Raw genomic sequence first — 22,245 nt, forward strand, 5'->3', positions numbered from 1 at the left:
TGCACAACATGCTCCTCCATTGTACTTTGTATTGTGTTGATTTGGTGATTTACAGTCAAGATACAATCCATACAATAAAACAGAGAAACCCATTAAGACCTGTGTGTGTGTGTGTGTGTGTGTGTGTGTGTGTGTGTGTGTGTGTGTGTGTGCGTGCGTGCGTGCGTGCGTGCGTGCGTGCGTGCGTGTGTGTGCGTGGTGTGTGTGTGTGTGTGTGTGTGTGCGTGTGTGTGTGTGTGTGTGTGTGTGTGTGTGTGTGTGTGTGTGTGTGTGTGTGTGTGCAGTATGCAGACAGTGACAGCGGTGATGACTCAGACAAACGTTCCTGTGAGGAGAGCTGGAGGCTGATCTCCTCTCTGAGAGAGAAACTACCTGCTAACAAGGTACCTGTCTGTCTGACCACCTGTCTGTCTGACCACCTGTCACCTGTCTGTCTGTCTGACCATCTGTCTGTCTGTCTGACCACCTGTCTGTCTGTCTGACCACCTGTCTGTCTGACCACCTGTCTGTCTGTCTGTCTGACCACCTATCTGTCTGACCACCTGTCTGTCTGTCTGTCTGTCTGACCACCTGTCTCCCCTTTCTCTTCCCCTCTCTCTCTCTCAGGTGCAGTCCATAGTGAAGCGGTGTGGTCTGTCTGTCTCTCACCTGTCTGTCTGCCTGTCTGTCTCTCAGGTGCAGTCCATAGTGAAGCGGTGTGGTCTGTCTGTCTCTCACCTGTCTGTCTGCCTGTCTGTCTCTCAGGTGCAGTCCATAGTGAAGCGGTGTGGTCTGTCTGTCTCTCACCTGTCTGTCTGCCTGTCTGTCTCTCAGGTGCAGTCCATAGTGAAGCGGTGTGGTCTGTCTGTCTCTCACCTGTCTGTCTCTCACCTGTCTGTCTGCCTGTCTGTCTCTCAGGTGCAGTCCATAGTGAAGCGGTGTGGTCTGTCTGTCTCTCACCTGTCTGTCTCTCACCTGTCTGTCTCTCAGGTGCAGTCCATAGTGAAGCGGTGTGGTCTGCCCAGCAGTGGGAAGCGGCGGGAGCCTCTCAGAGTCTATCAGATCCCTCAGAGGAGGAGGATCAGCAAGGATCCCAAACGAGTCACCATGGAAGACCTGCGCATGCAGGCGGTCAAGGAGATCTGCTACGAGGTGGGACACACACACACACACACACACACACACACACACACACACACACACACACACCGTCAGTATGTGCAGTATTTCTGAGATTTAAGTCAAAAATTTGCAAGAAAAAAACTCAAAATTTGTGAGAAAAAAACACTGAATTCTGAGATTTAAGTCAGAAATTTGCCAAAAAACCCTCAGAATTTGTGAGAAAAAGACTCTGAAATTTGTGAAAAAAAATGAAATTTGTGAGAAAAAAAAATGAAATCGGCTAGAAAATACTCTGAATTTCTGAGATTTAAGTCAGAAATTTTTCTCACAAATTTCTAAGTTTTTTCTTAGAAAGTCACCCCTCTCTCCTGTCCTTTCATCCCACAATGTTTTGATAATCTGTTATGTGACGAGTATTTTTTCTTTTTCATGTCATGATGTTTTTACCTTTTAAACAAGATATTATTGTGATGTCACGTATTTCAGATGACTTGTCAGCTGCCATGTGAGAACTTCATAAACTTTGCTCCATCATTTAGTTTATTAATACCATCAGCAGCATTTCTATTATTCAGAGTGTTTCTAGTTGTAAAGCCCCCCCCCCTCTCTCTCTCTCTCTCTCCCCCCCCCCCCCCCCCCCCCCCCCCAGGTGGCGCTGGGAGACTTCCGTCACTCCCGTCAGGAGATCGAGGCTCTGTCCATCGTCAAGATGAAGGAGCTGTGCAGGATGTACGCCAAGAAAGACCCGGGGGAGCGGGACAGCTGGAGGGCCGTGGCCCAGGACGTCTGGGACACCGTGGGCATCGGGGAGGAGAGGAGCCCCCCGCCGAGGAGGGGGGGGAGGAGGAGGAGGGGAGGAGGAGGAGGAGAGGGGGGAGAGGGGGGAGAGAAAGGAGGCGTGTACGACCTGAAGGCTCACATCGACAAACTGACTGACATCTTACAGGTCGGTGTCACATTATTTTTTTTTTTCATAAATGTATTTATTCATTTAACAGGTACAATGAAATACAATATAGCCTACATTAAGGACTCATGTTTTTTTTGTTTTTTTACAACCCCCCCCCCCCACCCCGGTCCTACATAAAATCCGGTGTCCCATTATAATCACTTTTTCTTTTTTTTTTTTTACTTGAACTTTTATTGGTTTTTCCAACAAATTAAAAAAAACAACACATTTCACTCACATACCAACACAGATACCTGTACAAGGTGAAAGAAAATATAAGAAACAATAGGAAAAAAGTAAAAATTAAAAATAACATAACATAAAATAAAATAAGAGGATTATGTGTAGCTTAGTGAGATGAGGGTCTAGAGGATAAACTAAACAAAATAAAGTGTAGTTAAGCCATCTATCCAGTATGGTAGTAAACAATAGAAACATGGACCGGTTATGTTGATTCGGGAGTTTGTCTCAAGATTCTATTTATTCTATTCTATTTTAATCGCATTTTTTTGACATGCATGTAAACTTGGCCAGTGAAAACAAAGGAGTCATTTAAAGTAATTTTCCAGTCAAGATGGGTGTGTTTTATCATTAAAAAAAAAAAAAAAAAAGATAATATATATATAAAAATTTACATGAAAAACACTTGTTATTCCAGGAAGTGAAGCAACAGAACAACATGAAGGACGAGGAGATCAAAGCTCTGAGAGACAGAATGGTCAAGATGGAGAGTATCATCCCTGTACAGGTATACACACACACACACACACACACACACACACACACACACACACACACCATGTCCCTGGTTGATCAGCTGACTGTCATTCTGCCACTGAGTGAACATCGCCTTCACTTTTGCGTAAATCTGTTCTGATTGGCCGGCTGTTTCCAGGACGACGACATGAACGACAGAGAGGGCGAGTCTCCCCAGCGGGACGGGGACGGAGACGGGGACGGGGACGGGGACGGGGACGGGGACGGGGAAAATTGCGGCCCACCGGAGACCAGAGTGACCCGGCTGATGGAGGAGGACCCGGCCTTCAGGAGAGGACGCCTCCGCTGGCTGAAGCAGGAACAGCAGAGGATCCTGAACCTGCAGCAGCAGAACATCACCAAGAAGCTGAGAGGACAAAACCCAGGTGAACACACAGTCCAGAACCATCAACACTACAGGAGAAACCTACAGAAATACACAATCCAGTGTTAGGGCCACTGTAGGTGACTTTTTTTTACCACAGTCAGAGGGAAGGGGGTAATTTTCTTAGAGAGATTTTTTTAGATTTAAGTCAACAATTTGTAAGAAAAAAAATCTGAAATTTGTGAGAAAAAACACAGAATTTATGCGATGAAAGTAAGAAATTTGTGAGAAAAAAAACACTGAAATTTTTAGATTTAAGTCAAAAATTTGCAAGAAAAAAAATCTGAAATTTGTGAGAAAAAATACAGAATTTATGCGATGAAAGTAAGAAATTTGTGAAAAAAAAACACTGAAATTTTTAGATTTAAGTCAAAAATTTGCAAGAAAAAAACTGAAATTTCTGAGAAAAAAACACTGAATTTCTGAGATTTAAGTCAGAAATTTGCCAAAAAAACCGTCAGAATTTCTGAGATCAAAGTCAGAAATTTGTGAGAAAAATATGAAATTTGTGAGAAGAAAAAAATTTAATTTGTGAGAAAAAAAAATGAAATCGGCTAGAAAATACTCTGAATTTCTGAGATTTAACTCAGAAATTTGCTAGAAAAAAACGGAATTTCTGAGATCAAAGTCAGAAATTTGTGAAAAAAAAATGAGACATTTGCTAGAAAAAACTGTTTTTTTTCTCGCAGGCTGTAACATCAGCTGCGTTTAAGTTAAAGTTCCCTGGTTTGTTTCTTGCAACACAGGAGCGTAGATTTAGAAAATAAAATAAAAACACGCACTAGCCTGATGGTCCCGCCTCTAACATGGCCATCAGCCAATCACACCTCAGGATTTTGGGCCACCAACTAGACAGGAATCAGCTCTTATCTTTCTAGACGGAGCTCACAGGCTGTTAAAGAGGAACTGAACCCCAAAACCACATCAGACATCCGAAGGCAGAAAACATGCTGCTGAAATGGCCATCTGCTATTGGCTGCTCTTCGGTGCTAGGTGATGATGTCACCACCTGTGTTGTACTCTATAGAAGGTGACATCATGTTAGTCATGTTCGCATTTTGACGATTGTGGCCTCATGGAATTTTGCAATTGAGGTAGTTCATTAAGTTTTTTTTATTTTTATTTTTTTGTATTAATTATGCAGCCGAGCTGTAAAGATGAAACAGTAAAAGGAAGCTGGGGTCCGTCTGACGTGTCCGTCCTTTAACTCCGCCCCCCCGCAGGTCCCAACACCCCGCTGGTTCCCGTCCACCTGCCCGGCACCGGACGCTTCATCCCGCCTCAGGACTGCAAACTCAAGTTCCCCTTTAAGAGTAACCCCGCCCACCGGTTGTCATGGGGACCGGCCAGCGCCGCCCTGCTGGGCCTGGGGCTGGGGGAGGGAGGGGTGGAGGGGGGCGAGCAGAGGGAGGAGGGGGGAGGGGTGGAGGGTAAAAGCTCTCCGTCGCCTCCTCCTCCGTTTCCTCTTCCTCTCGCTCTTCCTCCTCAGGGCCAGTCTCCGCCCCTCCTCCCCCTCCCGTTCCAGGCTCCGCCCCCCCGCATGCGCACGCCCAGCCCGCACCGCGGCTGGCAGCAGCGTAACCAGGGCAACCAGGGCAACCAGGGCAACTACCACCACCAGGGCGGCAACCAACACCAGCAGCGGCGCTACCGGCGCAACTCCCTGGACAGCTCCACCCACGGCAACAATCACCACGGCAACGGCCAGCATCAAGGCAACGGCAACCACGGAGGCGGTCACCAGGGGCGACCGAGATACAGGAGGGGGGTGTCGCCCGGGCCGGGGGGGGAGAGAGGAGGAGGAGGAGGGGAGGGAGGGAGAGGAGGAAGAGGAGGGGGAGGAGGGGGAGGGGGAGGGGGGAGAGACAGAGACGGAGGCTTCCATTATAATCAGCACCATCAGTACCATCACCACCCCTACTACAACCCCCACAATGCACCATTCCAGCCAGGACCTCATCCAAACTACCACAGCCTGCCGCGCTCCGGGGCCCCGCCCCCCGGTGACATGCTGCTGGGGGCGGGGCCACAGCCGGGTGGGTGGGGCTTCACCACCCCGCCCAGGATGAGACGCCAGTTCAGCGCCCCGGACCTCAAAAACAACAACAACAACAATAACAAGGAAACCCCCGTCTGAAACCTCACAGGCTGACCTTTGACCTCTGAGCCCTGAACTCCTGACCCCGGGCCTCTGTCACACGGAGGGTTCTGATTGGCTGGAGACTGTGTCACAGAGAGGCTGCAGCGAGGACACAGGGCGGTTACAGATGCTGTAGTTGGAGATTAGGCTGTGTGTGTGTATGTGTGTGTGTGTGTATATGTGTGTGTATGTGTGTGTGTGTGTGTGTGTGTATATGTGTGTGTATGTGTGTGTGTGTGCGCGCGCGTGTGAGTGTGTGTGTGTGTTTCAGCACTTTTGCTTAACGCACAACCAATAATGAGTCGGCCCGTTCGGTGTCACACACAACGCCAAATAACTTCACATGCTGTATCTTCAATCCTGCTGTGTGCGTGTGTGTGTGTGTGTGTGTGCGTGTGTGTGTGTGCGTGTGTGCGTGTGCGTGTGTGTGTGTGTGTGTGTGTGCGTGTGTGTGTGTGTGTGTGTGTGTGTGTGTGCTGGCTTGCTCATAACTCTCACATGTTAGCACGGGTTAGTTTTTGTGTAACCATAGCGATGGGATTTGGGATATAGCTAACAGATTCTGTTTTGCTCTCCGTTTGTCAGTCTGTTAAACAGGATTTATATTGTATGACAATAACAGGATTTATATTGTATGACAATTTTGTTTAATTGATTACCGATTTTATTGATCACTGATGTTCTGGTTTTGATCACATGGTGATAACTAGGTGCCTTAAAACTAGTCTACTTGCCTAGCTAGCTAGCTCGCAACCATGTTAGCTCGTGAGCTAGCTACTGTTAGCTGAAGTTGAAGCTGTTTGTGATTATTATGGGCTGGTTTCACTTGAAGGTGAAGTACACAGGGGGTTTACTGGGTTTTTACACCTAAACTGACTTCAGCTTCAGCTCACTATTTTAGCTAAAGTTAGCCCAGCCGGCTACCTAGCCTGTTTTAGGCTGAAATAGTCTCTGTTAGCTTGGGCTAGCCAGTTAGCCCGAGTTAGCCTGAGCAGGGACCGGTTAGCTGATGAAGCCTGCCGTGCTAGCCTGAGTTAGCTTGTTTTATAAGGTTAAGTGCCACACAAGCCCAGGTTTAGCACAGGTGACGGTATTAGCCTAGCCTAGCCTAGCCTAGCCTAGCTAGCTGACTACTACAAGCCAAAGAAAGCTGTTCTGTCGCCTCCTGGTGTCTGGGAGACCAGAGAGCAGACAGACACTCATGTAAATAGACAGAGAGAGAGAGAGAGAGAGAGAGAGACAGGTCAAAGAGACTTGATACTGACGCGTACATAGCATCATTGACCGGTTTGCTGGCTGATTATCCTGACTGACTGACTGACTGACTGACTGACTGACTTGACATCATTGGAAGACATGGAAGTTCTACCTCTGTGTTGAGGAGGAGAAGCAGACTAGAAGAGAGAAAGAGGAGGTGGAAGAGAGACAAGAGAACATAGATATGGAGAAGAAGAAGAAGACAAACTATGGACAGGCTTTACCAGAGAGAGAGAGATCAGTGTATGGACTTGAAAACACACACACTTCACTTTATGGGGATATGAATTATAATCTTTTTGACTGTTTTGTGTGTATATTTGAAGTGTATTTTGAGGTCATGACAGTTGCTGACGTTTTTTATGAAGATGACTCTATTTTAATAGGCTATGACATGAAATGCTTCCCGCCCCTCGTCATGTGACCAGGGTGAGTTTACTGAGAAGAAGATACGCTGTTTGTTTTACTTTTGAATCGTGGGAAATGTAGGAAGTGAGGATGCGCGGTGCATCATGGGAGATGCAGGAATACCGACCACGGGGATGGAAAAAAGACGCAATTTTTAAGGAGTCATGGGAAATGTAGGAACGTGGAAGTGTGATGAATCATGGGAGATGTAGGAACACGCAAGCGAGGATCTATGGGAAACGCAGTGAGAACGGGAGATCAGAGAGGGAGAGAACACGGAGAAGGGAGAGAGAAAAGATAAAAGGGTGAGACACCGAAAAGAAATCCGAGACACACAAATAAGCTTCGTTTTTTCAAGTAGGAACGGACTCTACGATGTATTCTATGAAACTGACAGATGAAAGAAAAGAAAGGAAGACAGGAGGATGGAGAGATTTAGGATCCGACACTACGAGACCGACCGGCCCAGAGCCTCACGTCCGCCCCGGTCGTGGCGACTGAGGACGGATCGGGAACTAGCTCAAGCGTCCGGGGATCGACGCGGCCTTCCGGAGAAGTCGGAAAGTCGAAGGTTCTGGCCGGAAAAAATCAAAAGAAATGCGCAGAGGTTTGTGACGTAAACACTGTAAACGCTACACAGCATTACTATTTATAATGCTCAAAATACACATCGGCATCACCTGACCTTAAATCTGTCAAACAGCTGTGTGGAAAACGGTTAAACATCGACACTCAGGTGCTAACGTTCTCCGCTAGCTCGCTAGCTAGCTAAAGTTGACAGAAACGGTTGATATAGCGTTAGCGATTAAACGGAGAACAGTTTTTACGTTCGCAGAACCTTTGGAGGTCGTAATTGCGACCGACCGGCCGGGAATTTCCGACTTCAAACGGAACGCACCGTTAGTTTTTACTTAGTTGCTAAGCGATGTTAGCCAAACCTCTGTTTACTGCCTGGAGTTATACGTGTTGCCTGGCAACATGGGATTATTAGGTATTCGATCAGGAAGTGTTGGGAGCAAGTGGCACAACTCTTAGATAGAGGGTTCCCAAACCCTGCCCCGGACGGAGCAAGGGATTGTGGGAAATGACGAGTGGAGTCTCTTCGGGCTCCGTGACGTTAGACTTTTTCATTCAAAGGCGAAAACCAACCAATGGGAGCGCTCCCTCCAGCCGCACGCCCAGTCAGGGAGGGAGTCGCCCGGACGACGATAACGATAACGACAAAACACAGGAAGTGATTCTGATTGGACGGCAGAGAAGCGTGAAGCGTGAGGCGGGAAATAAAATGTCCCTGCTCTGCTCTCTCTGGAATCGACCAATCACGGGACAATCTTGAGAATTCGCTGCCGCCGCCGGGCTTTATGGGAAATGATGTTTCCTGTTTGTGTCTGGTTTTTAATTTCCCTGATTTTTATTTTTATTTTTTACTTCCAGCTTGTGCCTTTGATTGGCTGTTTTTTTTTAGTGTATTCATCTGCTTCCTGTTTGAGTATTCTAACCCCGCCTACATGTCCTATCTTTGCTTTGTGATGTCGTTACGTCATCATTATTATTATTATTATAACAGTTATAAGTATCATTAATACTCTGCTCTGCTGTTTGCCCCCCCGCCCTCCCTCTGTATTGATGCTGCTAAAAGGAGCTTCGTTTGCCCTCATGCTAACTGCTTGTGTGTGTTCATGTGTGTGTGAGTACATGAAAGTGAGACTGTGTGTGTGTGTGTGTGTGTGTCATTACAGGTGTTTCTGGGTTAATTAAGAAGTATATCTAAACTTAAGTTCACTTTTATTTTTTTCCTGGGTTTTAATCATCTGTTTAGTTTTGTTGTTTTGGAGGTTTGAAGAGGGAAGGGGGGGGGGGGGGGGGGGGGGGGTGTCACTGCCACTGCCACGGCAACCAGATTCTGCAGGATTCCAGGACTTCTAGAACTCTCCTCTGGTTGGCTCTCTCTCGCTCCAGACTGCCCCCCCCCCCCCCACCCCCCTTCCCCGACCTCTGCTCCAATCAGAATCTCAGAATCTGGGCAGAGGATTCCGAGGTTGAGTCGTCGGATGTTTTTGTGGAATAAAAACTCAACCTGGACACGCCGGTTACCATAGCGACTAGGAACCATAATAACTTGGGGTCCGCATTTTTGGAACACAGCGGTTACCATAGCAACATGAAGTTAGCACTCTGGAGGACAATGATAAACCACAGTGAGGTGGAACCAGCGCCCAGTGGGATGACCCCGCCTCTTGGCCACGCCCCCCTGCTTCTGTTTTACTTTTCTTTGTTTTAATGTCTGTGTGTCCACGGCTGCATTGGGTTGTTCTATCTGTTGTTGTTGTTGTTGTTGTTGTTGTTGTTGTATCAGGACCCAATCTCAGGCTCTACCTGGAGACAACATGATGGCAATAAACCTGTCAAAAAGAACAAACCCACGACTCGGCTTATCTTTCACTGTGTGTGTGTGTGTGTGTGTGTGTCTATGTGTGTGTGTGTGTGTGTGTGTGTGTGTGTGTGACAGAGAGAGAGTTCTTCAGTTCCCTCCATCATGTTCTGATTGGTTCTGGTTTATTTTCCTCCTTCAGTTGGTTTTGTCCAGGTGGGAACAATTGACCTTTGAACTCTGGTCTGAACGGCACCGAGAGTCTCAGTCCTCCAACAAGAGAACTGAGGTGCGACTTCAGGAAACCACCCCAAAACGCAAAGGATTGTGGGTAGAAGGAGACGGATGCAGGTTCCTCTTGCTCTGAAAGCCGAGCAGAACAAAAGGAAGTCTGGACTGATGCTCATCTTCAGCTGTTTCTTCTAGGGCTGTAGCACCGGTTTTTGACGGTCTCGGGTCTCGTCTCGGACTCGGACTTGAATCGGTCTCGGATGAATTAACGTTACATAATATTATTGTTTTTATAATTATAATCTCTTCTAAGAAAGTGACCAGCAGCGAAAGATACAATTTTCACAGTTGATAAAGTTATGCGCCCACTGAAAGGTTTAGTGACTGCTGATTGGTGAAATGCAACTACCCAACCAACGACTTCGTTCTGATTAAAAAAAATAAATAAAAAAACCTCACCATGTCCATATGTAACGTTACTCCTGCTCAGGAGGAAAAAACGGAAAGAGAGAAACCTCCCTTCTATTTTAGGCAATAAACAAAAATATGCTATTTTAGTCAATAAATACAATGGTAGCCTTGGATAACACGTTGCTATGGAATTGGTCTCGAATTGGACTCGTAGTTTTGCGGTCTTGGTCTTGAATCGGACTCGATTCACCAGTGACTCGATCTGGACTTGGACTCGACCAAGGCGGTCTCGACTACAGCCCTGGTTTCTTCATGTGTTCTGAACTGGTCTGAACACAGTAGTAGTAGTAGTAGTGGTATTACAGTTTTTCTCAGTCGCATTGGTACATTTCTCGAATCATCCTTAACATTTTGTAAAACAGTAAGTCCATTTCTCAAAACAATTCATACAAACAGCTCCACACAATGGTTTACCTGCAAAAGCTCGTAACTTGCTCAAAATCCTTAGTTTATCTCTCAGAAGTAAATATTTATGTCAATGAACACAAACAAGATAGTCGAAATGCTTAGCCATGTTGTCAATATAACAGCGTACTCTGTAAGAACATGGTACTTTGATAGTTCATCAAATCAAACCATCTAAGAGCATGGAACTTTGATATGACTGATTCCTGGAAACATTACATAAGCACCTATGACACATCAAGCAACAACAGGATACTTTCGGATTGGCAGTAAATGGTATATAAAGGTAAGAAACTGGAACTCACCAATGTATTGAGAGAACAATGAAACTTATGGTATTTCCATGTACATACTGTGGTGTTTCCTAGGAAGTAATATGTACCTACTGGGTAATAACTAAGTACTTACTAACCATTTATTTGGGTACTTTCTTAATAACCATATTTTTCTAGTTTCCTGGTAGGTTTCCATGTACTTACTAGGAAATAACTTAGTACTTACTAGCCAGTTCTTTTGGTACTTTCCTAATAACTATATTTTGTTACCATCTAGTTTCGTGGTAAATACCAGGTAATTAGTGGACTGTAAAATAAAGGGTTACCAGTATTTTCTGATGTAAACTATGGCTAAGGTTTTGATGACAATGATTGAAAATGCACAAGGCTGCACTCTTTCTGTATGGCATGTATCAACAGTACAAAGTCACACATACAGAAAAGAAAAAGACAAGACTGTTTTACAGCACCGCATAGCGCAAAGGAAAAAAATACAAAATTAGAAATGTAAATACAGGAAACCCCCTCAGGCAGAACTGCACATGCAGCACTGTGTGGGGAATTACAGTTTCCTTGTTCTTCCATTGTCAGACATCGTAACCCTGTGTTGTGCTCTGTCTATATAAAGTATGCTTGGTAACTGGAGGTTCAGGAGATGCACCTCTGAAAACTGGTTGATCATTGGTCGATCGAACGCTTCACACATTCCCCTTCATTAGTGAAAGTCAAGATTCACCTGAGAGCAATTCATCAATTCAGGACACATTTACAAAAAAAAGTCTTAATAGAAATGTATAGAAAATATGCTTGACAGATTATGACAACTGGTTCAACCATTTTGCATGTAATGACTTATGCAATGAACTAATGCCTAGATGTTTTGGGGAGTAAGACTATTCAACAGAGAACCAGTATAATACATTTTGATCAACATGACAGAAGCAATTGATAATGTAGGAAACAGCAGACAGTTGTACATAACCATTTGCATGAATGTGCCAAAGCATTTGCAATTTGTCCAAAAGAATGAGAAACTGCTTTTATGATGTGCACAAGTGACTAGATGATGTGGAGGCTGAACAAGTACTTTTGAGAATTTCAATTCTGATCTGAGAAATGAACCAAAACCACTGAGGAAAACTGTAATAGTATTAGCAGCAGTATTAGTAGTAGTTGCAGTTCCTTGGAAACTTGAACATAATCTATTTTCTTTCTTCCTGCTTTACAGGACAGAACAGTCAAATATAAAAGGAGATAAAATTTGAAACATTTTAACGAAAACCGGTGACATAGAATCGCTGGTCACTGTGTGTGTGTGTGTGTGTGTGATATCAACAGACAGACAGACATCCTCAGTATCATATCACACATCCTGCCTCAACAACTGTCAATCAAACTATAGAACACACACACACACACACACACACACACACACACACACACACACACACAGTAGACACTTCCTGGTGTCCTGTCTCTCTCATATTTCTCTTATTCTTGAACAGGCAGGCAGTCAGACAGAGAGAGAGACAGACAGTCAGAGAGAGAGAGACAGACAGAGAGACAGAGAGAGACACAGAGAGAGAGACAGAGAGAGAGAGAGAAGACAGAGACAGAGAGAGGGAGAGACAGAGAGAGAGAGACAGAGAGCAACAGAGGGATTTACAGCATGCAGCCCTTCCTCCTCCTCTTCCTCCTGCCTCAGGTCACCGTGGCGACGGCGGTGGCCGGTTGCCACAGCGACAGAGACAAGGACCACCGTCCTCGGCAGAACTGCACAGCGGCCGGGTTCAGCGACATACCGGTGGGACTCGAACCCACGACCAAGGTTACACACACACACACACACACACACACACACCAGCAATTTATCAGTATATCATGTAGATAACATGTAACATGTAGATTACATGTACTGGACAAAGTAACGTTTTTGCTTCATTAGCTAATTTTTCATGTCATAATACAAACCGATTTAACAATAAATGCCAAAACAATTTGCAAAATCGTCATTAAAGCTGCAGTAGGCGACTTCGTACTTTGGCCCCAAGTGGCAGCAAGAGGAAACTGTTCGAACGTTGAGGACTTCATTACCCAGAAACCCCCTGGTTTGTCCTGTGTGGACAAACGGAGAATCCACAGCGTCTCAGTTTAGTTCCTGGTTTGGACTGAGAAGACGCTGCAGGTTTACCGCAAATCCGGACTAGAATATTAAAATCTTTTCCGATTCTTCCGTTTACACCTCCTGTCTCTCTCTCTCTCTGTCTGTCTCTCTTTGTGTCTCTCTCTCTTTGTGTCGGTCTCTCTTTCTGATGGTCTCTCTCTCTAGGTACTGCTGTTTCCCCAAAACCTGTTCTCCAGTCTGTCCTGGTCATCCTACCAGATCTTCACAGAGATCTATGAGATCGACCTCACCGACAACAAGGTGCCTGTCTGCCTGCCTGCCTGCCTGTCTGTCTGTCTGTCTCTCAGTGTAATATAATATTGTACTGCAGAAGAATCAGAATGTATTTATTAGAATGACAAAATCATATTACACTTGTCTGCACTGCGCTAATACAATATAAATTAATATAAAATGAATTAATAAAATGCACACAAGGAAAAGCAAGTTGAGATGTGTGTGTAATATTTACTGATCTACTGTAACAAAATGAAAACAGTCTCTCTCTCTCTCTCTCTCTCTCTCTCTCTATCAATTCAAGCAAGAGCATTCAGAGAGTAAAATAAACAGATGAATATTACAAATTGGAAGACAAATAAAATAAGAAAATACTGCCAAAGCAAGAACAGTATTAAAATAATAAGTATTATAACAATGAGTAATGGTAGTATTATTATATAACATATCATAATATTAATAATAATAATGATAATAATAATAATAATAACTTAGATTTATATAGCGCCTTTCAAGAAACCCAAGGACGCTTTACACAGTGAAGCAGACAAATTACCGAAAATAATAATAGCAATAGTTGCCGGGGATGAGAGAGTTGACTAGAGGCCATAGGCCTTGGTGAACAGGTGGGTTTTATAATAATAAATAATAATACATGATACCCCCCCCCCCCCCTCCAGGTTCCAGAGCTGACCCCCGGCGGCGCTCCGGTCCTGCCCAGCCTCGGGGTTCTCAGGCTGGGGTCGAACCGCCTGACTTCGCTCCCTGACGGATCCTTCTCCGCCTGTCCGGCTCTGACCGAGCTCCACCTGAGCAACAACGCCATCACCGCTCTGAGCGACCACAGCTTCTCCGGACTCAGCAGGCTGGAGGTGAGGACGCAAGCTAGGAGGTGAGGACGCAAGCTAGGAGGTGAGGACGCAAGCTAGGAGGTGAGGACGCTAGGAGGTGAGGACGCAAGCTAGGAGGTGAGGACACAAGCTAGGAGGTGAGGACGCAAGCTAGGAGGTGAGGACGCATGCTAGGAAGGTGAGGACGGATGCTAGGAAGGTGAGGACGCATGCTAGGAGGTGAGGACGGATGCTAGGAAGGTGAGGACGCATGCTAGGAAGGTGAGGACGCATGCTAGGAGGTGAGGACGCAAGCTAGGAAGGTGAGGACGCACGCTAGGAGGTGAGGACGCAAGCTAGGAGGTGAGGACGCATGCTAGGAAGGTGAGGACGGATGCTAGGAAGGTGAGGACGGATGCTAGGAAGGTGAGGACGCATGCTAGGAGGTGAGGACGGATGCTAGGAAGGTGAGGACGCATGCTAGGAAGGTGAGGACGCACGCTAGGAGGTGAGGACGCATGCTAGGAGGTGAGGACACAAGCTAGGAAGGTGAGGACGGATGCTAGGAGGTGAGGACAGATGCTAGGAAGGTGAGGACGCATGCTAGGAGGTGAGGACGCATGCTAGGAAGGTGGCATGTGAGGAGTTTAGGATGCGTACTAGGAAAACCTGATGAACACACCTCCTCCAGACTCGGCAAGCTAGAGGTTAGGACGCATGCTAGGAGGTGAGGACGGATGCTAGGAGGTGAGGACGCAAGCTAGGAAGGTGAGGACGCATGCTAGGAAGGTGAGGACGCATGCTAGGAGGTGAGGACGGATGCTAGGAGGTGAGGACGCAAGCTAGGAAGGTGAGGACGCATGCTAGGAAGGTGAGGACGCATGCTAGGAGGTGAGGACGCATGCTAGGAAGGTGAGGATGCACGCTAGGAGGTGAGGACGCATGCTAGGAGGTGAGGACAGATGCTAGGAAGGTGAGGACGCATGCTAGGAGGTGAGGACGGATGCTAGGAAGGTGAGGACGCAAGCTAGGAAGGTGAGGACGCATGCTAGGAGGTGAGGACAGATGCTAGGAAGGTGAGGACACAAGCTAGGAAGGTGAGGACGCATGCTAGGAGGTGAGGACGGATGCTAGGAAGGTGAGGACGCATGCTAGGAGGTGAGAACGCAGGCTAGGAGGTGAGAATGCAGGCTAGGAAGGTGAGGACGCACGCTAGGAGGTGAGGACGCATGCTAGGAAGGTGGCATGTTAGGAGGCAAGGACACATAAAAGTTAGGTACCATGTTAGGGGCTGAGGATGCAAACTAGGAAACACAACAGATTCTTTTTCTCCTGAAGAACCCCAAACTGCTGATTTGCTCCCTTCTCATTGGCTCTCCTGCGTTCTAGATCCTGGACCTGTCGTCCAATCATATCAGAGTGCTTCCTCACCTCATGCTCCACCCCCTTCCTGCCATAGAGACCCTCTTCATCGAGTACAACAAGGTAGGAGGACACACACACACACACACACACACACACACACACACACTGCATGTTAGCCATATCTAGCACAGGGCTGAAAACCTGCCACATGCTCTTGAATACACTTCTCAGTTGGATTCTGGGAACACACACTCACACACACTTGACTCTTTGGATTTTAGCTTAGTTTCACTTAGCTTAGCTTAGTTTAAATAAGTTTAATTTAGTTAGGTTTAGCTTAGCTTAGCGTAGCGTAGCATCGCTTAGTTTAGTTTAAGAACAAAGGAAATAAACAAAGGAACCAAATCAGATGACAAACACCCAACTGAAGTTTTTCCCTGAATCTAAATGACAGCAGAAACTACGGAAGAGGATTAGGGCCACATGTGAAAAATTTATTTGAGTTCTGAGTTTAAAGTCAGAATTCTGACTTTAAACTCAGAATTCTGACTGTATTCTGACTTTATTTTTTAGAATTCTGAGTTTAAAGTCAGAATTCTGAGAATAAAGTCAGAATTCTGACTTTAATGTCTGAGAATAAAGTCAGAATTTTGAGATTAAAGTCAGAATTCTGACTTTTTTCTCAGAATTCTGACTTTAAACTCAGAACTCAAATACATTTTTCACGTGGCCCTAATCCTCTTCCGTAAGAAACAACATGGTGGAAAACAATGGAACAAAAAAAAAAAGAAAGCACTTTCTTCTCATCTCTTCTCTCCTTTTCCCCTGTTATTTCTCTTCTCTCCATCTTTTCCTTTCTCCTCTTCTTTTCCTGCTTTTCATTTCTTGACACCCCCCCCTCACCACTAATCCCAGATAAAGGTGATGCCGGACGATTGGTTCAGCCAGAAGGAGGAGGTTCCCTACCTCTTCCTCTCGGCCAATCCCTGGGCCTGCTCCTGTTCCCTTGGTTACCTGCGCCGTTACCTCGACGAATACGACTACAACGTTTACGTTCGAGACGGCCCGAACATCGAGGTGGACGCAGAGAGTGTGGTGAGTCCAGGGAACCGCAAACGAACCAATAATCAATCATAAAAAAAAAACATGAATCAATATGTAACAAATAAACAAGCAGTTATAGTCTTTCAAAGTTTAGAAATGCTATAGCGCCCCCATCAGGACAATCAGTGTCATCACAGCAGCTAAAAGTATCAACCCTGCAACAATTTAACAACCAACAAGCGATTCCATCCTCGTGATTGGTCCATCGATTGATTTTGTATCGGCTGTGATCCGTTCCAGGTGTGTGACTCTCCTGGTCGGCTGAAGGGAAAACCTGTGATGGAGTTAGAGGAGTCGGATCTGTGTTCGTCTGCAACAGAAGCCGGACCGGCCGGAGACGCTCTGATGTTTACCGACACTCCTCCAACTACTACTACTCCAAGTACTACTAATGCTCCAACTACTGCTCCAAGTACTACTAATGCTCCAACTACTGCTCCAAGTACTACTACTCCCACTACTTCTGCTCCAATTACTTCTACTACTCCAAGTACTACTGCTCCCACTACAATGGCTCCTCCAGACTTGGTACCACAGTCATACTCTGAACCCCCCACTGTGGTCACATGGTCCTGGTACCACAGCTTCACCAGGCTCGTCGAGTGGTCGCATTCCTCCGGGTCAGAGGTCAACAGGTCGTGGTCGTGGTCGGGCACCTGGGCTCCGACCGATCCCGCTACTCCTACTGCTGAAACTACTACTAGTAGTACTACTACCGCTACTACACAAAGTACTTCTACCATAAGAGCTACAGCGGAACCCGCCGGGACGACCAACGCCGCTCCGATAAGCGCAAGAACAACCACCCAGGTTGCCACGACAACCGGCGCCACGGTAACCCCGGCGCCCGTCCCGCCGCCGGCGACCTACGAACCCGGCGGCAGTCGGCGGCGCGTTAAATCCGCCGTCGGGGGGGCGGGGCCGTTCTGCTTCTGGCTGTTCGCCGGGTGCGTGCTGCTGGGCGTGGCGGCGGGAGCGTGCGCGCTCGCCACGCTGGTGAGGCTGATCCTCTGGTACAGGAGAGTCTACAGACCGCTGAGGGGGGGGAGGAGGAGGGGAGGAAGAGGAGGAGGAGGAGGAGGGAGGGAGGGAGTGAGGCTGGTGAGCATGAAGAAAGAGCAGGAGGTGGTGGGGGGAGGAGGTGGAGGAGGAGGGGGGGTGATGGCGCTCTATCGCTCCGTTCTGTTCATCTCTACAGAGGGAGGAGAGACGAAGGAGGGGAGGAGAGGAGGAGAGAGAGGAGAAGGAGGAAGGGAGGAAGGAGGGGAAGGAGAGAGACGCCTCATCCCGCTGAGGCCAGCGGGAACGGGAACGGGAGCGATGACGGACAAGAACAGGGAGGAAGGGGGGGAGAGAGGGGGGAGGGAGGGAGAAGGGGAGGAAGGAGGAGGTGAGGGAGAAGGAGGGAGGGATGAGAGAGGAGTGTACAGGAAGACGCTGTACCGTCTGTTCAGCCGACAGGAAGAGATAGAGGGATGGAGGGATGTGATGGAGGAGTGTCGGGTCTCAGCAGAGGAGAGGGGGAGAAGGGGAGGGGAGGGAGGGGCAGCTGGAGGAGGAGGGGTGAGAGGAGGAGGAAGAGGAGGAGGAGGAGGAGGAGTTTCCAGGAAGCGCTACAGTGTGATTCTGAGGGAGGAGAGAGAGGAGGCGGAGGGAGGGAGGGAGGAGCTGGACTGGGTGGTGGGGGGGTGGGAGGTGGCGGGAGGGGGAAGGGGAGGAGGAGCGGGGGAAGAGGGGGCAGATCAGAGGAGCAGCTGGGGGGAGTGGCTGGCTCACTATTTACCCAGCATGCCCTGGGGAGTGGGCGCGCCTCCTGAGGCCGGTAGAGAGTGATGTCATCAGCGTACGGGGAGAAAAGGCAGTTCTATTTTCTATTTCCATTTTCTTTCTATTTCTATTTTTCTATTTTATCATTTTGTGCACTACTTGGTGAAATGTATCATGTCATTACCTGGAAATAAAGAGATGGTTTAAAAAAAATGATTCCATGACTGTCTGTATTGTAGGTAGAGATATCAGTGAAGCTAAAGTCGTTCTTCTACATTCTGTAATTGTGTTAACTTCTTGTAAATATAATAATGGTGAGGTTTAAAAAAAATAATAAAAAAAATAAATAAATAAAAACTGACACAAACAACACAACCACCAAACAACATGGGACATCAGCTGTGTGTCGGATGTTTCTAATAGAGAGACTCTTCCAGCTGAAATGTTTTACTGACTTTTTTTTTGTGAAATCTTCTGTTCACTTCTGTCTACAGACTGACACATCGAGGGAAAACACCAGAGCAGATCGCTCACATCTGGTTATAAAAGATTCTATTAAAATTTTTATGATGAATAAAGAAACACAGTCCTCTGCTCATGGAAATGCAACTAAAAAACACAACTGCATAATAATGTAATACAACCAAGCTGATGGACTCAGCAGTGTACCCGTGTGTGTGTGTGTGTGTGTGTGTGTGTGTGTGTGTGTGTGTGTTACAATATATTTTTCACTGTTGCTATTTATTACAAAGAGCGATGAAGCAACAATTTTATTAATTTACTGACAGAACCTGTTAACAGTTTCATGATTTCAAGATTTTCATACAAATGATTAGAAAAAATGTCTTCCAAAAATAATGCACAACATAAAGAGTATAGGCAGTAATGATAAATCGAAAAAATGATTGCACTGTCATCCTTAATTGATGACACCCCGATTTTCCACACCCATAAATATAAATATAAAATGATTGGGATTTAATGATTATAGATATTATAAATCAGTGAGTTTAAATGCTGCCTAACAAAATTATTCATGGTATACTATGTATTTGTAGTCTTAACTATTGTAGCCTATGCATTTTTAATTAAAAATAATAATAATAATAATAATAAACTTGATTTATATACCATAGCACTTTTCAAAACCAAGTTAAAAAGTGCTTTAACAGCATAGAGAATAGAAATAGAATTTAAAAAGTCAATAAAACATCATATGATAGAAAACAACATGTAATAGGAATACAACGAACAAAAAACAATAAAAATAGAATAAAATAGACAATAAGAGGAGGCCTTTACATAAAAGTAGGTTTTAAGAAGCGACTTAAGAGATGATACTGATTTTGCGCTCAGGCTCATGAGGGACTACAAGATGTGAAGTGCAGCAAATAGAAGGCTAGGACAAAAAGAGTTTCTATAGTTCAGAAAAACGAATTTACTGCATAAATGCCCAACTTAAAAGGTGCAAGTGAAACATAGTGCAAGTGTACATATAGTTCTTTTTTTTTAGCTTGCACCTTTATCAAGAAACCTACAGGCAGCCAGTGAGAGGCAGGAACAGCTGTGATGTCTCGTCTCTTAGAATCGGTTAAATTTTGTATTTTGTAGCAGCTGGAGGCGAGAGACGGCTTCCTTACTGAGAAGAGAGAGAAGAGAGAAGAGAGAAGAGAGAAGAGAGAGGTGCAGTCGTCTCACCGCGAGGAAATAAAAACATGGATCGCCTTTTCAAGGTCTTTTTATATCAGTTCTGACAAAAGCAAATTCATTCAGTTGTCTTTCTTGATCGTCTTTCATTGGGTTGACAGTGTTCAGTCTCCTTTTCTTTTCACCCCCCTTGGTGTTGGGCGTGAATTAGTACAAATTGATGAATCCCACTCGTTGCTTATATAATGTTCGTATGCACGGTTTACACACATATCTGCACAGATGCAAAGTTAATAAACGGACGGAGAGAAGCTCGTTCCTCCTGCAGACAGCTGACTCGCTCTTCAGCAGCTTCAGACGCACCGGTGTCTCGTCAGCTGGTGCGACCAGGTGAAGTTCTTCTTGCACCGGTCGCACCAGTACGGTTTCTCTCCGGTGTGAACGCGCTGGTGCCTCTTGCACGTGTTCGACAGTCGGAAACTCTTCCCGCACTGGTCGCAACTGTACGGTTTCTCCCCCGTGTGCATCCGCTGGTGTTCTTTGCATTTGCTCGACTGAATGAAACTCCTCCCGCACTGGTCGCACCAGTACGGTTTCTCCCCGGTGTGGAGGCGCCGGTGCACCCGGTACGCGCCCGGGTCACTGAAGCTCCTCCCACAGTGGTCGCAGCGGTACGGTTTCTCCCCAGTGTGGATACGCTGGTGTTTCTTGAGCGCACTTACGTAGTTAAAACTCTTTCCGCACTGGTCACAGCGGTACGGTTTCTCTCCGGAGTGAATACGGAGGTGTACAATGAGGGTGGATGACGACGTGAAGGTTTTCGTACAGTGCTGGCAGCGGAACAGCGTTTTGCCGATGTGGATCCGCTGGTGTTTCTTCAATTCAGACATATCACGGAAACCCTTCCCACATTGGTCACAATGACAGGGTTTCTCCCCAGTGTGGCCTTGCTGGTGTCGCTTGTACACACTTAACATACTGAAACCCTTACCACACTGGTCGCAGTGATAGGGTTTCTCCTTCTTATGGCTATGGTGGTGCCTTGATAGGTTTCCTGAATACTTGAACGTTTTCCCACACCGCTGACAGACGTACGGTCTCTCTCCTGTGTGAACGCTCTGATGCTCCTTTAAATGATGTAATGTTGTGAATGTTTTGTCACACTGCTGACAGCTGTGAGGTCTGAATATGTCTATGTCTCTCTGTTTCCATAGAGACAGAAACAGATAGAGAGAGAAAGAGAGAGAGAGAGAGAGAGAACGTAAGAGGGGGTGTGGTGGTGGAACGAGCTAAGAGGTGTAAGATTAAAAGTCCCCATGAAATTAACTCCCATTACTTTTACTGCCTGGAAAACAGAGTATGTTTCATGGTGACATCATACTGCACTAGTACGTGTAAATATACATTTCGATATTTCTGACATTTTCGATATTATTTCATCCATACCTGGACAACAGCTGATGTACTGGGCTAGAGAGAGAGAGAGAGAGAGAGAGAGAGAGAGAGAGAGAGAGAGAGAGAGAGAGAGAGAGAGAGAGACTCATGAGCAATCATATGTGTTATGTCATTATGTCATATATCCCATCAAGATATAAAAAGAGAAGCTAACAGGTTAAAGTTACCACCATTAACATCAATGTTACAACAGTGATATTTTTTCTCACCTCTTCTGAAGAATTCATCTTTCCTCCTTAATGGTGAACAACAAATTCAACACAGCTGTCCTGAACTGAGACAAAATGGCCGACGACGTTCCTCTCCTCCTCCTCCACCAGATGCTTCTCTTCCCGCCAATCAGCTCTGACATCAACAAACAGAGACAGTCGGTAAGACAGGGAACGCCCATAAAAAATAGAAAAAATAATGATAAATGTAGCTGCAAGCGGCCATGACAGGGGTTCATGCCTTTTCTGAACAGTACTGACATCGCAAAAAAAAGTGTCAGTGGTTCTGAGGACATCGTCCAAATAAATCCTTTGATATATCCGCCAAGTTTCGTGATCATTGAACAAACGGGTGTGGAGTTACGGCCGTTTGTTGCTTAGGCCACGCCCATTTATGGCGTTTGCGGCGCCCCCTTCTGGTCAAATTAAACAAAAATCGGTTCACGTTAGAAACGCCATTCCAGACGAGGCTGAGAAGTTTGGGGCCAATTTTGCAAATGGACTTTGATTTACCGGCTATTATATGGTTATTACACCATAGGCCCCGCCCACTTTCACCAATGATGACAAAACTTATAATCTTGACTAGTACAGCCTCCCTGAACATGTGCACCGAATTTCACGCAATTTTGTCATCTGGATTAGGAGATACAGTTTTTTGGGGCATTTGTGGCGCCCCCTACTGTTCATTCCTAAAACAGCTTTGCACACATGGTCA

General features: G+C 46.1%; 2 protein-coding genes and 1 pseudogene across 2 annotated transcripts; 2 read left to right on the forward strand and 1 right to left on the reverse strand.

Annotated features, from left to right (window-relative positions):
- Positions 1-284: 284 nt before the first annotated feature.
- On the forward strand, positions 285-5,942 carry LOC139640777 (kinesin-like protein KIF1C; the record flags this gene model as incomplete). Its single annotated transcript, XM_071514955.1, has 6 exons — positions 285-383; positions 970-1,131; positions 1,751-2,047; positions 2,709-2,798; positions 2,946-3,192; positions 4,415-5,942. Coding segments are annotated over 6 exons (1,809 nt in total), but the record flags the coding sequence as incomplete, so codon positions are not given.
- A 6,436-nt stretch (positions 5,943-12,378) lies between these two features.
- LOC139640781 (platelet glycoprotein Ib alpha chain) lies at positions 12,379-18,282 on the forward strand. Its single transcript, XM_071514957.1, has 6 exons — positions 12,379-12,577; positions 13,079-13,174; positions 13,831-14,022; positions 15,370-15,465; positions 16,261-16,440; positions 16,690-18,282. The coding sequence occupies exons 1-6, from the start codon at positions 12,419-12,421 to the stop codon at positions 18,280-18,282; spliced, it is 2,316 nt and encodes a 771-aa protein (XP_071371058.1). The 5' UTR covers positions 12,379-12,418.
- Positions 18,283-19,012: 730 nt separating this feature from the next.
- LOC139640778 (zinc finger protein 208-like) overlaps positions 19,013-22,245 on the reverse strand; it is an 84,797-nt pseudogene continuing 81,564 nt past the window's right edge.

This window comes from Centroberyx affinis, unplaced genomic scaffold (assembly GCF_046629955.1).
Source record: "Centroberyx affinis isolate AG114_WGS23_722 - 3 ecotype Tasmania unplaced genomic scaffold, CSIRO-AGI_Caff_v1 ptg010591l_1, whole genome shotgun sequence".
NCBI lineage: Eukaryota > Metazoa > Chordata > Actinopteri > Beryciformes > Berycidae > Centroberyx > Centroberyx affinis.

What these genes read in the sequence shown, in the direction of transcription:
- LOC139640781 (XM_071514957.1), top strand. Translation starts at nt 12,419, where the DNA reads ATGCAGCCCTTCCTCCTCCTCTTCCTCCTGCCTCAGGTCACCGTGGCG. An exon ending in TCGACCTCACCGACAACAAG is followed by an intron (nt 13,175 to 13,830) that starts GTGCCTGTCTGC and finishes CCCCCCCTCCAG; the next exon opens with GTTCCAGAGCTGACCCCCGG. An exon ending in TCTTCATCGAGTACAACAAG is followed by an intron (nt 15,466 to 16,260) that starts GTAGGAGGACAC and finishes CACTAATCCCAG; the next exon opens with ATAAAGGTGATGCCGGACGA.